Source organism: Notolabrus celidotus, chromosome 14, assembly GCF_009762535.1.
Source record: "Notolabrus celidotus isolate fNotCel1 chromosome 14, fNotCel1.pri, whole genome shotgun sequence".
Taxonomy (NCBI): domain Eukaryota; kingdom Metazoa; phylum Chordata; class Actinopteri; order Labriformes; family Labridae; genus Notolabrus; species Notolabrus celidotus.
The window spans coordinates 22,463,987-22,481,509 of record NC_048285.1 but is presented as its reverse complement, the minus strand read 5'-3'; the positions used below and the strand labels follow the sequence as shown (position 1 = coordinate 22,481,509).

Below are 17,523 nucleotides of genomic sequence, written 5' to 3'. Positions count from 1 at the left end.
AGCTTTACTTGTTTGCAGAAATCTGTTAATAGAGCCTTCATTTCCAAGAGTTTGACTTATTCTCTCAACACCATATTTCCAACAAGAAATGATAAGAAGAGACACTTAAAAATCCACCTGTTGGTTCTCAAGTTTCAACGTACCGCCTCACAAATGTTATATAACAAGAAGTCTAGACCCCATGCAGTATAACTATCATAATGTTTTTGTGTGGAAATTCATATACATAATCACTCTGACACTTGAGCTAGCTCTTTGTCCTTTAGCATCTGCAGCCACACACACTTTCTTTCCCTTAAGGTATACATGTGACGCACAAGGCTCAATGGGATGTCCCAGGAGGCACACTCCTCCTTTGAGACCTTCACATGAGTAAAGCACATCAATTAGATTGATTTCCACTTCCTGTGAGGTGTTCACCTGCATCATTTTGATGTCATTGAGATTGCAAGTGTATATGCAGATAGGGCAAGTGAGAATAAATATCTTTATTTGGTTAAACCAGCCTTAAGATCTCACTAACTTTGCCATTTTAATCTTTAAAACATGATTTTCCCCCCAATCATGTCTGACTACAGATCTTAAATAATTCCTTCATTTTTGAGAATTGTATCCTTCAAAATATTGTTCCTAGATAAAACATAACAAGTCATAAGAGTGAAAAATTAGGTACATTTTTTAATATATCAGGAAAGAATATTAACATCCCTAAATTGTTTTGAGTTTGTCATCACAGTCCATCCTGAGAGAAAGAGGCTTAAACCAAACTTAATCCATCTAATAGTTATTAAATGTTATTTAACCAAAGCACAAAGGTGAACCTCAAGTTGGCACTACAGGTAAAGTTAGGGGATCATCAAAACATGATTGAAAAAAGGGATCACAAAGCTGTTGATGTTGAAAATGTCTTTAATCCCACCTGTTTAAAAACAATTAAGTGCAGTTCATCACTTGTCAGAGATGCTGTAAAATTCAACTATTTAACAATACTGTCAAGCTAAGTGTCTTAGCAATGTTTTCAGAGGGAATAAATATTCTGGATAAACAATTTAAGATGACAGAAGATACAGTGTGTAGCATGTTAAATATGTTTGAAGGGTCCAATGCAGTTAAAAGTGCATTACTGAGTGTCTAAGTCAGGTTACTTTAAAGGAAACATACAGATATGAAAGCCAGAGCTTTAAGGCTTGGATTCAAATTTATATATAGAAAAATCAAAAGTAAGTGTAGAAAAGTTATTTTGCTTTATGAAAAGTAGTAAAAAAAAAGTCAGTGGGATTTATTGACAGTCTTAGACCCTTAGAAAACATCGCTCCTTTTTCAATGTAAGTCAGCTTTTTCATTTTTCAAGGTTTGAAATCCCATCACTGTTGATGTTTGTTAATATAAGCCAAGTTCATTCAACATTTTCACTTCAGTGTCTGTCATTTTTCATGACCTTTTTAAGATCTTCAGAAAGCTTGTCCTGTCTGAGTTGAAATCAATGCACTGAATCTTTAAAACAACTCATTTCTCATGATTTTAGCTCTCAGTAAGAAACTTTGTCTTAAAGTTTTTTGGTTTAAGTTGATTTATTTGAAAGCGGTTTTGGCAGAGTTCACCATTCTCAATGGGAGAACTTCCTCAACCCATTCATTTGGGGTGGCCTTCATGCGATCCCAAAGCGCCACCTCATGGGGGGTTGAGTCCATCCAGTCAACCTGTGCTCCATAACTTTTGCCTGAAGGGAGACACAACCATGGGGCATTTATTTGACAGGAGCAGAACTGATTAAAAGCTTACCTAAAAATAAAATAGCAAATGCTTTATATTTTGGAATGGAATAAAAAAAAAAAGTCTGTAGTATTGACCTGTTCCAGGTCCAAGTCGCAGACCTCCCAGTAGGTTACTGGCAAGTCTGTCTCTGTCCCACACGGTGAGCTCCACACAGGCTTCTGCTAGATCAGCCTCTTTGATACCATCGTAGACCATGGTGTGGTTAAACGCTGGGTCCACTGTCCTTCGCAGGACACGAGTCTTTTGGCGACTCTTCCTGCTCGTGTCTGGCAGCACGAAGCTTTTGATGATGGGGAAAAGAAACATGTTGACTGATACAGAAATAAATTAGGTACCTCATCTAGTAATAATTAGAACAAATATTGGAAAATATTGGCTCAACTTGGGTGAGAAGATTGATACCTCCATCACTCCTTAAAATAAAGTTATAGCCAGGGTTAGCTTGCACTGATGCTGCTAACAGGGAATAACAGCCAGTTTTTATCCTGTTTCCCTGCTTTTTTGCTAAGCTCAACTTAACTTACAAGGTGCTAACTCCAGTTTCTTCTGTAGAATAGAGTCACAAGACTAGCATCAATCTTCATCTTTTGCAATAAATCAGGAAATTTCCCAAATTGATCTTAGTACATACCACTTCACATACGGGTCGATGGAGGCCCTGATTAAAGGCAAGCTCTTGCATTCTTTCACCCAAATGTGAATCTCTCCGGTGTTTGGACTGTTCTTTGCAAAACCTGTTGAGGGGAATTGACAAAATATTTTCACCTATTTTCTATGAAACTAGGTAGGAATGCTTATAACTTAAATGTACCCCATTCTCTCTCCAAACAATGCCTTCTTTTTAATTCAACAATAAAACTGTGCAGACCTTCGCTGTGGATGATCTGTGGCAGGAAACGTATCGCCAGTCTCATCTCTCCTCGGTCGTTGGATGGTGCTAGAGTGGGCGTAGTCTACAATGTTTAACAGAGCACATATTACATAAATACTGGATCCAGACATTAAGCATGCCTCTGTAAAATTGCTTTGTACACAGGTTGAACAATGACCACAGAGCTTGTGATATAACCCTCTTAAATAGACTGCAGGTTAAAAGAGCAGACTGACCGCATTCCAACATAACCATGCAGCAATTTGATAAGAAAACAAACAATAACGCTGGTTGTTTTTTCTTTACCCTCGCTTTCAGTGGTAAGTAGTTCATCTGGGTGTGGTCAAAGTCCCACTTGGAGAGGTCCACATCTACCTCGCCCAGGAAACTGTTCCTGCCAAAGGTGTCGTTATGCCAAACGGAGAGAATGAGCGTCTGGGTTCTAAGATACTCCATGCGAACTCGATACTGTGAGGACAGGAGAGAGCGAGCTGCTTTTGTTTGTTGACTGCCATGCTGCCAAGTATTAAATGATACACTTTGGGAAAGTATCTGTTAAAATTTCAGTACAGCTGGCGTTATAATATCTGTGGATTCTTACCCTGAGGATCTCATTGAAAGTTGGATTAAGTGTCTTCTTTTTCACGGATGTTTTCCTCTTTCCGAGATTAGCTTTGTCTGGAGCCAGGTAGCTTTTGACATACCTCAAAAAGTAAAATCAAACAAAAACAACTTTAAAGTCTAGGATAGCCAAACTATACCTTTGGATTCACACAGCTACCACAAGCTAACTTCAATTAACCAAACACTAAAAATATAATACAATGCAGCTTGTTGATTGATGGAAAAGTTCTTACAATGCCAATGTTACATTTAACAACATATCAAATAATAAAAGAGTACTTTAAATCTCTATTGTGTCAGAATTAATGGTAGGATTTTACATCATACAATCTTTGTAAGCAAAGCCTGAAGCTAAATAGATCTTAAGTGTTTCAGGTACATTACTTACGGATCTGAGCGACCCCTTTTAGGATCGACTGCAGCCAAGTCTCTGCACTCGGCAACAAAGATGTGAAACTCTCTCAGCCTGTGAACGTAGTTGATGGAGAACTGGATGCTTCCCTGAACCTCCACATTGCAGAAGTCTGCGTTGTACATGGTCATCACACTTCCACTCAGCTAGGGGCCAACACACAGGGAAGTTGGTGAAGATTTACATTGTGAATTGTTTCTGGAATAATAATGCTATGTTAGTTGGCTAATTTGAGGCTGGTGGTGATGATAGGGTGACCAGGTGTTCCGCACAGCGTTTTATCACTTGTGCTGCAAACTGAGATGATATCCTTTCCCAAAGTGTAGGACTGTCGCCTGCCTAAAAGCTGGCTTTTATCATATAGCTGTGTAGAAAGCAAGAGAAGCTATCACCACTGCCCATGTTAGATGTCAATCAATCAGCAAACATGTAGGGTTGAGAACTCGCCAAGCTGTTGATGCCGATCATGTCTACTGGATAGGACAGCCAAAGAGTTACAGGAATCTTGGGGATTAGAGAGTCAGAGAGACATGCAGTAAATAGTCGAGGTTGGGAGTCAAACCCAGCGACCGCTGTGATAAGGACTACAGACTCTGTACTTGGGGCACGGTTTTAAACCGCCAGGCCAACGGCGCCCCAGAAATATTTAATTCTTTAAGGTTAGAAGGACATTATATCAAAATCCAAACTACCTTTTACCATCAAGGTAACATGTCCCACATTGTCCCACACTTGCATACTCTTTGTCCCTCCCTAATCTAGCTTGTTGGCACCTGGTCACCCTACGTGCAGAATGTGTGTTGAAAAAATGATATAGAGCCATTTCTTAATCAAGCTGGAGTTACAAAATAGCTGATTAATTGCCTCAAATGATGTCACTTGAGTCAGGAATGGCTGGAGCTGAAGACTACATGTTTTAGAGTTGTCAATTCAGAAAAAGGTGAGTTTATGAGACCTCTGTAGATTTATCCTTATCGGGGGTAAAGGCTACGGTAAAAGGCTAAATGCCAGTAGAAGAACACAACTAACATTTGATTTGCTGCCAGATTTGGTGCACTATGGGTAATGTGGGCACCATGTTTTGGCAAAATCAAAGAATGCATCACCTTAAAAAGATGATGAGCCTGTTCTTCTCATCTTCTTTTGTCTATTTTGACCATAAAGGAGTAGAATCATTTTCAATGGAGTAATTTCTCTGTAGTTTTATGTTACCAGCTGGTCCCTAACCCTGAGTCTGATGGGGATGATATACCACTACCGTCTGAATACAACAAATTATAGGTGATTAGCTTAAAAGCTAACAAGCGGTGCAGTTTTAGAGAGCAGTGATGGAATGAAGCGTGTGCAAGCAGTCATGTGTGAACATACAGTAGAAGACAAAGATGCCCTGCCAGAGGAGTTGGTGAGGTTAGTGAAGGAGTTGCCGCTCATTAGACTTCCTCTGTGGTTACTTTCCCCGTAGTTGGAGTCAGTGCCAATATCCTGAAACACAGACAGACTGCAAAAAAAGCTCTGTGCAAAAAATGCAGAGCAGGCTCTGACCTACAGGGCTAAAAGGTGCAGGGATGCTTTTACCTCCTTTTGTAAGAATGAAGGAACTGATTTGCTCATCTTCTTCAGGTGCTCTGGGTCCGAATATAAGGACGAGGAAGGCAATGGTATGGATGAAACTAAAGAGTGGTAAATAGGGGCAGAGGTGAAAAATCTTGACATATTCTGACTCTATGCTTGAAATCATTCATAATGAAAAGCAGACTAATGTTACCATTGTTAATGCGTCTTTCAGTTGAATCCTGCCTTTTTTCTTGTCCTGTAAGAAACAGTACAAATAAATCACATTCACCATCATGATCTGTGCACACTCAGCATTTTTTTTTGAGTTTAGGATTTGCTTACTTGGTGATAAAGATCCTGTGATGTCTTCCAAACTTTTAGTCACATTTTTAGGCCGTATTTCTGCTCGCCTCAGTGCCTTCCTCACCTGGTTGCGGTTGTCATCGTCGTTATCACCTTACAACACAAGAGGGACAGAAAATGTCTCATCTTTGTTGGCTAACAGCTGCTTCAAGAAGTTAACTAAAGTTATCCATCACACAATTTTAAAGGCTGTATAGTTATATTCCCTGGGGGGTAACTTTAGCTTCATTTCATGTAGAGTGATGTAGAGTTTGTCTCTACATTTTAGAAAAAGCTTGTCCAACACTGTGAAGCAGGAAGTGGAACATAATGCATATACTAAATAACACTTGTACAGTCATGGCCAAAAGTTTTGAGAATGACACAACTATTAATTTTTACAAAGTCTGCTGTTTCAGTTTTTATAATGGCAATTTGCATATACTCCAGAATGTTATGAGGAGTGATCAGCTCAACTGCAATTAATTGTAAAGTCCCTCTTTGCCTTGAAAATGAACTTTATCACCAAGAAGAAGGTACAGGGACTGGACTGCTGAGGACTGGGGTAAAGTCATTTTCTCTGATCAATCCCCTTTCCGATTGTTTGGGGCATCTGGAGGAAGGCTTGTTCGGAGAAGACGAGGTGAGCGCTACCATCTGTCCTGTCTCTTGCCAACAGTGAAGCATCCTGAGACCATTCATGTGTGGGGTTGCTTTTCGGTCAAGGGAGTGGGCTGTCTCACAATCTTGCCTAAAAACACAGCCATGAATAAAGAATGGTACCAGAACGTCCTCCGAGAGCAACTTCTCCCAACCATCCAAGGGCAGTTTGGTGATGAAGAATGCCTTTTCCAGCATGATGGAGCACCTTGCCATAAAGCAAAATTCATAACAAAATGGCTCGGGGAACAAAACATTAAGATTTTGGGCCCTTGGCCAGGAAACTCCCCAGATCTTAATCCCATTGAGAACTTGTGGTCAATCCTCAAGAGGCGGGTGGACAATCAAAAACCCACAAATTCTGACAAACTCCAAGCATTGATTATGCAAGAATGGACTGCCATCAGTCAGGATTTGGTCCAGAAGTTGATTGACAGCATGCCAGGGAGAATTGCAGAGGTCTTGAAAAAGAAGGGCCAACACTGCAAATATTGACTTATTGCATGAATTCTGTGTAATTCTCAATAAAAGCTTTTGATGCTTATGAAATGCTTCTAATTGTATTTCATTATACCATAGAAACTTCTGACAAAAACACCTAAAAACCCTGAAGCAGCAGACTTTGTGAAAATGTAATATTTGTGTCATTCTCAAAACTTTTGGCCATGACTGTATAGTAAATTTCGATGGAGATATTTCTAAAGTGCTGGCATTGACTGTCACATTTTTTAGTTTAAGTTGATCACTCAAGTAAAAATGTATTAGGATGATTCAACACACTTAGTAAATTATATATATTATCTTTAAAGAGAGCTACATGGATAAAAAGCAAGCTTCAAAGCAGCTGCCACAGTTGGTGCTTTTTAATATTTTTTTGATATATGTGTGTGTGGTATGTAAGAGCTGTGTCACCCATCCCACAAATTAAATATGGGCAGCTGACTTCATTTACTCACAGTGTTTACAGAGATTTGCTCCTGCCAAAACAATATAACCTGACACGGATATGATGTCGAGGATACTGCAGGATACAACCCAGAGTGACGGCAGTCATTTGAGAGTCTTAAAAGAAGAGCCTCTACCTTTGAGATACAGGTTCATCTGTTTAGACAAAGCTCTGGACGTTCTTTTCTACATTACAAGATTTGGAATTCCTGCCATTTGTTTTAATTTCTTTTTTTAACTTTTTCTCTCTAAAAGCTCTTGGCACTTAAAAAAAAAAAAAACAACCTTTGTTACCTTAAGACCCCTGTGAGGAGTTCTTAAGTGTTTATGGTACAGACTAAAATAGCTCATGATGTCTCTTTATGACCTATGATCTCGATGCCTGTAACAGCTGCCATAGGGTAGACATAAAATACACAGCATAGAGGAAGCAGCCTTTTTTTCATATTCCACAACAGATATCCACAAAGAGTATTACACGTGACTGTTACAAGACAGCTGGATGAGATTTCCTGTGTGAAAGAACTGCTTACACAGTTTGTGCCAAAATCAACGAAATCAGCAAGTTTCTTACTGGAGCTTTAATATTACAAATATACTGTATCTGTTTTTATATCCTATGATTTAAAAAATCATCTTAGTTCATTAAAAAAGTGCCATTAAAATATGTTTTTTACATTTTTACTAATTTCAGATCACCTCAACATCAACTCTCAACTTACTTTTTCAAAAGTCCATAGTAAGCTTTGATACTAGCATTGTAAGGACAATGACTTGTGGTAGTCAATAACTCAGGTTTACTTCTGGGTTAGGTTGCAGAAACAGCAAGGTGGCGTACAATTTCTTTCTTGGAAACATTTTTTGATTTTAATGATGAAATTATTTTAAAAATGTAATTAAAAAACTCACGGTTGGAACTGTTCCTTGAGACGGACCAGGTTTCTGACAAGCTGCTCACAGATGAGTCCTGACCGGTGTCCGAGTTGTAGCTTGTCCACAGGGGGCGATGACTCGTCTCTCTGCCCTTCCTGCTGTGACGCTCCTCGGAGGCCAGTGGAGTACTCACCCTCATTGGCCCACTCAAGTCAAAGTCATACCCAGACTTGCCCTCTGACCCCTCATCCTTGTGACTTGGAACAAGGGACGTGTGGACGCTAGTTGGCTCTGTCATGCCGAGGTAATGTCGGTAGTCTGTGGGAACGTACGCTCTTGCCCTTGGGGTCGGGGATTCTGTTTCCTCTGATGACCGCCTGGACAGGGAACCTTCTTCTGTGTTCTGTCTCAGCTTCCTGCTCTGGGAGTGGACGGGACTGATGTCCATTTTAAGCTTGATTTGATCTTTTTCATCAGGAACACTTAGAGCAAACATGCTAGTGGCACGGCGCATAGAACTGTTACGACTTGAATAGCCAAAGCTGTCTTTTCTACTCTTTGGAAGACGTGATTCTTTTCCTGAACTGCTTGGTGGTTTTGTGGATTTGTCGTCTCTGTTGGGGTCTTTTGAGCTCTTCGAGTTTCTGCTGTCATTCCCTGCTCTTGACCCCATCTGTCTATCCTGAGGAGACTTTGATCGATTCTTAGGGGGAGAAGATACTTCATTGACAACAGGTCTTGCTTTCTCAAACCCAGCTGATACACGGTTAGCCTCAGGATCACCACATCTTAACTCCTGTGTTGTAAACTGGGCATTTATTGTCTCTTTCCTTTTTGGGCTTTTGGGTTTGTCATAAGGAAGGGATCCCTTGGTTTCTGATGTGGCCTCGTCCCAGAAGTCACGCAGAGTTTTAAACTGTATTCTTTTTGTGCCTAAGCTAGGAGACGACTTCTCCATCCTCTGATTTAAAGGAAGAACTGTGAAATTTGGATTATGTCTATCAGAGTCTTCCTCATCGCTACCAAATTCATTTCCAACAGACGTCAAGTCAAACTCTGATTTTGTAAATCTCTTATTCAGCTTTGCCTGATTTGCACGACGAGCGACTTTGCCTTCCCCCAAAGCTTTTGGTTTGCCAGAGTAGAACATGGGCTTGTTCCTCTCCTGCTCCCAAAAAGACTTCAGCTGCTTTATCCTCTCTGCTGTAACTTCTTGCTGTGGTGCACCTTGTCTGGGTGAATGAGGACTGCTTACTTTGTCCTTAGCAAGTGGAGAATCTGGACTTTCCCTTGTGTGGAAATCAGTATCTGTTTCCAGCAGAGCGACAGGAACAGATTTCGACTGTTCAACTTGCTCTTGGGTTTCACTTGGTAGAAAAACATCATCAAGTTGTGGACTGGCGAAAGAGACAGTCTCAGACACTTGACTCAGTAGGGCATCCATGGATTTCCTTGGCTTGGGACTCAGTCTGGTTACACTTAAAATCTCAGTGTCTGAGCCTCTTCTGTCAGCAACTTGGGGATTTGCTGCAAACTTAAAATTTGGGTTGTATGTTGGGTCATGATTGTACCCTTTCCTTGAAGTATCCACCTCCAGACTGTGTATTTCCTGGCCTTTCATCAAGTGTAAATTGTCTCCAGGGTCTTTCTGTGGACGGATCACCTGCTGTTTTTCAAATTCAGCCTTAGGACTTGGGACATATTTGTTTATTCCAGGCATATCAGACACTTTATGGCTTTTGTTCATTTTCTCCCTGTCTTTCTCTGCTGGTTGTTGTCCTTTGTCACCAGGCTTAATTTTTTTGCTGATAAGTATTTTCGGGCCTGAGTTGTTTTTCTCCCAGAATGACTTCAGATGAGAGATTTGGGGTGATTCGTTTCCTTCATTATCTTCATCTGTCTGTGACTGCATTCTGTCTCTGGTTTCCTCCTCCATCTCTTCTTGTGTTTTGGACAGTTCCTTAATGCCCATTCTGTTGTTTGCTCTTAACTCTTCAGACTCATTGATATTCCTTTGTACGGGACCGCTCTTCATTTCAAGACTTTCCTTCATTTGATCACTTATTATTTCTTCGACATCCTCATCCCTAAATTTGTTGACTTCAACACGTTTTTTAGAGCTCTTTTTCACCTCTGGACCATCATCTGTATCCAGCCAATCATTGCTGTCCGTGCTGCGGCTGAACCAGTCCAGCACCTTTGCAATGGAGTTCTCCTCATCACCAGTGGGGCTGGTGGCCTGGGTGGCTAGTTTAAACTTGTCCTTCTGATTTGATTTTGTCTGCAAGTGTGGATCAGATTTATCAATGAAGTTGAGATCATAAGATATTGGAGGTTCTGGAGCTGTGAAGAAAGATATCAAATAAATTAAAACACGTCTAAGAATATATCAGAAATCTAAAACTCTCGGTCTTCATCAGGTTTGCTTTATCTCAAAGAGCCTCCTGATTCTTAACTAAAGCCTCGAGTTGGGCTGCACTTGTTAATTCTAAAGCTTATGCTAATATAGACATGCTAATGTGCTTCTGATAACAGTCTGTTGGCATGCTAACATCTCTTTGTAAGGCATTGCTGAGGCTGATGTTGATGCCAGATGTTTTGGAGGTGTTTGGCCATTAAAGAATATAACAGGTTCATAGTTTTGACTTGATGATGGAACTTTATGGAAAGTTCAAGCTATTACAGCTAGCTTATGTCATAGCACTTAATTTTCCAAACCATAAAAGTCGGATTTTTTATATTGCAAATAAAGAAATTGATTCTTTAACCTGTAAATCAGATTTCATGTTTTTCTCCGAGTAGAAGAAGAATTCAGTCCCTGGGGACAATGAAAGTGGTGAACCTGGCGATGGATATTTACATCCTGCCATTCCCAGCAGGATGGATTATGTCTGTAACTAAGCCTAACTGATATGTAGCCTCAAACATCACAGATTGCAGCTTTGGGTAGCCTCGGATGTAACATTTATTTGATCAGGGATATATTTGTTTACCTGAATCTTTGCATGTTGCTCATGCGCTCAATGAGACCTCTTTTGGGAAACATTTAAGCTAAATAAAAAAATGTAATAAATAGTAAAAAAGTCAGGATCATATTTTTAACACCAGTTATTTCGATAAATCTAAGAATTCAGTTGCTTACCTCCACTCAAGCTGCCAGTTAATTTTGTGTTTTTTTTATGCCAGTTGTTTCACTTAAGCTGGCATTCTTTTGAGACATTTCAAGGAGGGGGATGGGTTGTTTGTTGGTTTTTTAGGTGGAAGGGATTTATGCTGAATTTCCTCAAATAACAATATGCACGAACAGATGGATGAAAACACACCATCTGCCTCTTTTAGACATAGGCGTTGATGAAAGTAGGAAACAAGCAGTTCCATATTTCAATGGTTCAAACTTTGCATCTGGCCCTAACACACACAAGTTAATTGATGGAAATGGAAAGGTACCAACAAAGTTGTACCCTATTGTCCTTTCTCTAATCTAGCAACACAGCACACTTTGATCACACCTCAAATCTTAAACGATCTGAGATGAGAAGTCCCTATGCCATCAAACTGTGCAACTCTTCTCATAAATAGCTTGAAGCTGAACTCACCTGCAGTGCTTTGGGGTAAGCTCAGCTCTCCCTCTCTTGTAGATGTTCCCAAACTGCTGCACTTTTCTGCGTCTGAATCCTGCCTGATGAGTTTGTTCACTGCATGATCAGCTTGTGTCTGATCATTCTGTTCATTGCATGTCTGTGGGATTTCTCTGTCAGTTGATGCATCAGTCCTTGCTGATGTAGCCAGACTTGAATTGAGCAGGTTTTGTGTTGCAGTGGAAGGGTATGAGAGTTTCCTTACATTTTTAAGGTCAGAGGAGTCATCAGCAGACCCTCCTCTTCTTAGAGAGGGCGGTTTTATTCCTCTCTCCAGAGCGGTGCTTGATAAAATCAGAGATGTGTTACAGAGTGGTTGCTGGGAGTTTTCAGCCACAGATTTGGATATCTGAGGATCTTGATAAGGAACTGCACTCTTCTCCGGCACTTTATCGATGCTCTTCTGATTTGACTGGTTGGAGCTCCCACTGGACCCTTGCTGGAGGCTCCGTCTTGGGGCAGGAACAATCCCCACCGGGCCAACCTGGGCGTCTGAAACTGGCCCATTGTTTTCTGTCTTTGTCTGCCTTGAGAAAAATGTTCTCTTCTTTGGCACCGGCCTGAACCCGACAGAGGAGCCCTCTGATGTCACGGAGCCCCCTGAGGTCTGACTGGACTCTGCTGCTGGGGGGTTCTTCAGTGGAGATGTGGGCTCTGAGGGAAAAAGGAGACAAATTTCAGTCTAGATAGTAGATTACTTGAACAGATATGTTAAGTGTCTTTCACACCTGTCTCAAATGGCTCCTGGTGGGGACTGCTTGCCGTGCCAATCAAATTTTCAGGTGGCTCGACAACAATGAGGGAAGCACGGTTGAAAGGATTGTGCCTGGGCTGGAGGACAAACTAGTATAATTAATTCTTTATATGATAATATCTGCAATGTGTTACAAGTTTGGACTTGTGAGGAACAAATATATGATTCACAGTTACTCCTACCGTCCTTGGAGATCGAACCGCTGAATTTATGATCTCCTTTTCTGCATCAGTGCTGGCAAAACAAGATCAGAAGTTAGGAAGGTGATTTCAAAAGAAACAGACTCACTTTAAAGCTTCAGATGAGGTCATTCAGTCTTTGTTTTTACTCAGTCATTCTGTAACGTGCATGACTGGGACTTGATGGGTCGTAAATAACCGTGGTATCAAAGAGAAGCACCCAAACAAACTAACCAAAATAGGAAGTCAATAGATAAGCTTACATCATTTGGTATTTTGTGGATGAATAAGAGAATTCATAATACAGGATTTAATCTCTATTTAATTTACTGATTGCATCTAAAATGCATGTGATGCACGGGGGGGGGGGGGAACTTGCATTATCAGTCTGCAAACAGAGTCGAGGAGGGCAATAACATTCTTGAACTTATTGTGCGTAAAGGCAGCACAGGAGCTTTGCAAAATCAAATATTGACCCAACCTGTAATGGAAGGTTGTTAAATGTGCCTCAGCTACAGAACAATGTTATTAAGAAGTGACAGTAAGAATCTAGTGAGTCTGGGAAATAAAATTAAATAAAATTAAAATACCACCGCGGTCAAGAAACTTCTCAGAACAAGACGAGAGCTTTTCACATCCTGATTCTTTCATTGCAGGACCACATAATTCATAACCACAAAACAAACCAACAGTCTCTTTACTAAAACTGTCTCACAGGTATTATTTAATGAGAGCTCTGCTGAGTTAAACACCTTGTTCCATTGTCGGCCTTGTGACCCTGGATACATCAAACCACATCCTGCAATGTTGTGAGTAACCGACTGCTGCTGGGCTAATAAACTGCCATGTTCTTGGTTAACACCACCTATGTTTACACAGGCTGAGTCACAAGACAGCACATACACCTCACACATAAATATACAGTGAGAGAGATAAAGACAGAGAGAAGCTGCAACTGAATTACAAAGTATTCAAAGTAGAAACATGAAGTATGTGTTGGATTTTTATTGCAATAATTCTATTTGAACACATATTCACATACCAGGCACAAAAGGGGAAAATAGGAGATGATGTTAATGGGTGATAGACATATACAGTAAATCACATCTCCACCACTTACTTGTTCTCCTGTGGCTGCAGTGCGTCCAAACTTCTGGCAGGTTTTGGGGGAGCAATAATGTCCGAACCTTGACTGCTCGGTGTCTTGGATCTTTCGATTCTTGGAGATGAATCTGCAGCAAAGAGGTAATAATCATTGTGCAGTCAAATTATTCAATTTGAACACTTCACTGGCACGTGTTTCAGATCAATTATTTATATTATTGTGACCTCAGCAATCAATCTGAATATCAGTGTTTCATTTCATAGAGGTATCTTTAAAGCTCCTCTAAGGTTTTTTTCAGGTTGTTAAGAAACAGACTGCAATTAATACTTGTGTTTCTGTATGAGCTGAACAAGCAAAATAGACCATCCACATATAGACTGACTATTTCATAGTTATTTTTAATCACTGATACCACTTGTAGTGGGTAGGTGTCAGTTGCTGTGATTGACCCGCCCACCACCAAAAACAGCGTTCGTTTACATTTTCCTTGGCAAAGGTTTTTGATGAGTGATACATTTCAGTGTTAAAATAAAGTAGGAAGATTTTTGTATTGCAAATATAGGACAAAAGATAAGAGGTATCACTTTGTCCACAGGGGGTGCCAGAATAAGCACAAACTCAAAGTTTGAGAGTAGTTTAAAGGACAGATCAAATGTGATATTTGATATGTGTGCTAAGTTGTCAAAGGTGTCCCTGGAAAACAATTTCCCATGAAAACGTATGCAGAGTGCAGGATTTAAGCTTTGTGTTTTGTGCTGGGGCAACATTGTATCCAGGGCAACAGATGGCATCGAAGGGAACTTAGAAAGGGCTCTAAATGTGTAACTTGCTGCTAAATAAAAGGCAAACATGTAAAGTTTGTGACGGACTCACAAAGTACCTTTCAGGGTCTTGAGATCACAAATTGAGCTGGATTCTTCCCTTGATCACAAGAGATAAAACAAACCCTTTGTCAACATTACAACTTGAACACACCTAAACCAGCTTTCCTGGGTTTCATGGAGGCCAGGATGATTTCAGAGCCGTGGATCTTGTCCATGTGCCTGCGAGACTTAGCCTCATAAAACCACTCTCCAGTTAGGTACTTCTTTTTAGAGTCTGCCTGTGAGCCAGTGTCCAGGATTTGATCCAGTTTCCTGGATGGGAAAGCAGAAGATACAAGGTTTTTACATGTATGTATCAGTCATTGTCTTTTATCATTCAATATGTTAATCCTAGCTGAGATGAATAAAAGCTATTAAGCAGGAGAAGGATATAGCCTCTCCTCAGAAGGTGGCTACAGACACACAGAAAAGACTCACTTATAAACGAACAAAGACAAGACAATGCTTAGTTTAAGCTGCACTGAATGGAGAATCGGACACCGTTTGACTTGGGTTTAAGCTGCACTGATCTCTTAAAATGAGGGGAAACATAAAACCAAAGAAAGACAAAGAAGAGGCTGACATCAATGGATTTTTTAAAGCCAAATGCACAAATGAAATTTTGCGCTTAACTGGAGAAAGATATGTTTTCAATTAGGGTTTAAAAAAGATTAAGTCACCAAATGAAAATGCTCTGATTTGTGTGATTCTTGTTTTATTCTGTTCCCTCCTCTCCACCATAACTATTTTTATCACATAATCTTGTTCCTGTCACATCATATATTTTCTTACATTCCTACTTCACCTCTTTGACATTCCACTGCTTCATTATATGAGCCTTATATAAGAGCTGCACATGATCGTTCTAAAGAAAGGAATTCAGGAAAACATTTCCATCAGGTCCAAAATTGAATCAAAGGCATTAAAGAGAGCACCCATCTTTCCTCTTGATGGTGGTCATGTGAATGAAGGGTAGCACATTATTACAGGCTGTTGGCTTAATCCTTTTACACTCGACCGGTCTGGACACAGCGAGCATTCAGAGAAGAAAAGTTAGCTGGCCTGTTCTATTGAAGTCGATGAAACGCACATTGTTTTATGAGCAGTCCTGACTCCAGACAACAAAATAAAACAAATCTTCGAAGAAAGTTTGTGGAAGTTTAAATGCATGCATGGTTTGATGGTGAAGTTTCTCCTTGAGTTTCAGCACATGGGAGAGGTCAGAGGCCTCTGTTTGCCTTCACAAGCCTTGGACATACACTAAGTGGAATGTGTGACCGCTCCCAAAGGTCCAATAAAGCTTAAAAGCACATTTAAGTTGTTACTTTTCATCACAGGGAGTATCATGATCCAAATTAAACTCTGTGGTCATCCAGCTCTTCACAGATGAGGTGTCACCCATCATCAAGGTCTTTAAGGGTTTCTATTTCTGTCAGAGCAGCATGGTCCTGTCCCTTGTATGGGGCTCTAATCTAATCGCCCGTCTCACATCGAGGCTTCTCAGCGGCCAAGGCAGCGTCTGTTTCCAGCCAACCTGTTATTGTGTTATTCTATTATGATCAGACGGGCATCATGTCACACAAAGGCCTCTTCTCACGGAACAGGCGATGGACGCCACTTATTGAATCAATAAAATCACATTAGCTGAATTGCACAACATAAGTTTAAATATCAGCCAAAGCATTTCTGCCTTTGTGTAAATTCCCCCAGATTGTACAGAGCCACCAGAAACTGATTTCATATTTCTACCTGATTCTCTCCTCCTCCGCCGCCTTCAACTCGGCATCCCTCTTCAGCACCGTCATGATCATCCCCTGCTCCTCCTCCGTCAGGTGGCTCAGGTCGATCATGGTTCCTCCTCAGTGTGTGGAAATGTGAAGGGATGTCAGATGATGCTTGACGCAACAAATTCACTATCACATCCTGAAAGAGTTTAGAAAATGAAGCCTTTAAAGAAATAATAATATTTGCAAATTGAAAAGCATGACTTATATTAAAGATGGTGTCTTAGAGATGTTAAACGTAGGGTCTTGATTATCACCATTTCATTCAGAAATTCCATCAAATAAGTTATATTGCAGGCTTTTTTAGGTGCCTGTTCTACATTAGAGTATATCTCATTTACCTGACTGGACACCAACTGTTGCAAGGTCATCACAGCTATGCTTTGAAAAATTGTCAACCAATTCTTGGACTTTTCAACGTTTGTAAATAGGGACAATGAAGAGCAAAAGGCTCAAAAAATGACATATTTGTTTAATCAATTTGCTTGTCTTATCTCGGCTAAATTGCTAATGTGGATGAGGAAGTAACCAGTGGCTGGTCAGTCACATAACTCATAATTTACTGTAAACAAAACAACTATAAAGTATCAGATAACAACAAAACCACAAACAATTTAACGTACAACTGCATAGTATCTTATTTATTAAAAATAGGCGATGAGTATAAAAAGATGGCAACCATGTTTTTAGAGTTCAGCAACCAAAGTAGCAACTGGAAACTTCTTTCAAAAGATAGCATTAAGTCCTGTTTTTATGTCATGTTCTGTCCTGTTACCTGTATTAATTTTACAGATACATTAACTTTACAGATCAGGACTTTAAATTGAAATACATAAATCAAACTTTAGAGAAATATGTACATTAGTCTTACAAAACCTTTATGTCCTAATTCAGACTATGAGGAGGCAGCAGTTCCACCAAAAAGCATGATCTGCTCTGAACTCCTCACTTCCTTTACGTCTCAGTTTAAAGCCCAAAGTGGCAGAGTTTCACTATTTAAAAAAAACAGATTATTTTTCCCCTCCCCTATGAATCACCTCACAACCCCTCAGGTTCACCTTGTGACCCCTCAAGGTCCCTGCCCCCTGCTTGGAAACAACTGGACAGAACTACTTGTACTTTAGTTGCAATGCACCTTGTGTG

At 40.2% G+C, this 17,523-nt stretch overlaps 1 protein-coding gene across 1 annotated transcript; it reads right to left on the bottom strand.

Annotated features, from left to right (window-relative positions):
* Positions 1–891: 891 nt before the first annotated feature.
* On the bottom strand, positions 892–16,446 carry sytl2b (synaptotagmin-like 2b). The gene is made up of 15 exons (XM_034701605.1): positions 16,346–16,446; positions 14,696–14,869; positions 13,749–13,860; positions 8,094–10,338; positions 5,580–5,693; positions 5,449–5,493; positions 5,259–5,353; positions 5,052–5,165; positions 3,660–3,829; positions 3,249–3,351; positions 2,954–3,115; positions 2,645–2,729; positions 2,408–2,510; positions 1,851–2,056; positions 892–1,720 (listed from the first exon to the last, which is right to left on the bottom strand). The coding sequence occupies exons 1-15, from the start codon at positions 16,444–16,446 to the stop codon at positions 1,572–1,574; spliced, it is 3,978 nt and encodes a 1,325-aa protein (XP_034557496.1). The 3' UTR covers positions 892–1,571.
* Between the last annotated feature and the right edge of the window lie 1,077 nt (positions 16,447–17,523).

What these genes read in the sequence shown, in the direction of transcription:
- sytl2b (XM_034701605.1), bottom strand. Translation starts at nt 16,446, where the DNA reads ATGATCGACCTGAGCCACCTGACGGAGGAGGAGCAGGGGATGATCATG. An exon ending in GGTTTAGGTGTGTTCAAGTT is followed by an intron (nt 13,861 to 14,695) that starts GTAATGTTGACA and finishes TCTTTGCTGCAG; the next exon opens with ATTCATCTCCAAGAATCGAA. An exon ending in GCGACTTGGACCTGGAACAG is followed by an intron (nt 1,721 to 1,850) that starts GTCAATACTACA and finishes GTCTCCCTTCAG; the next exon opens with GCAAAAGTTATGGAGCACAG.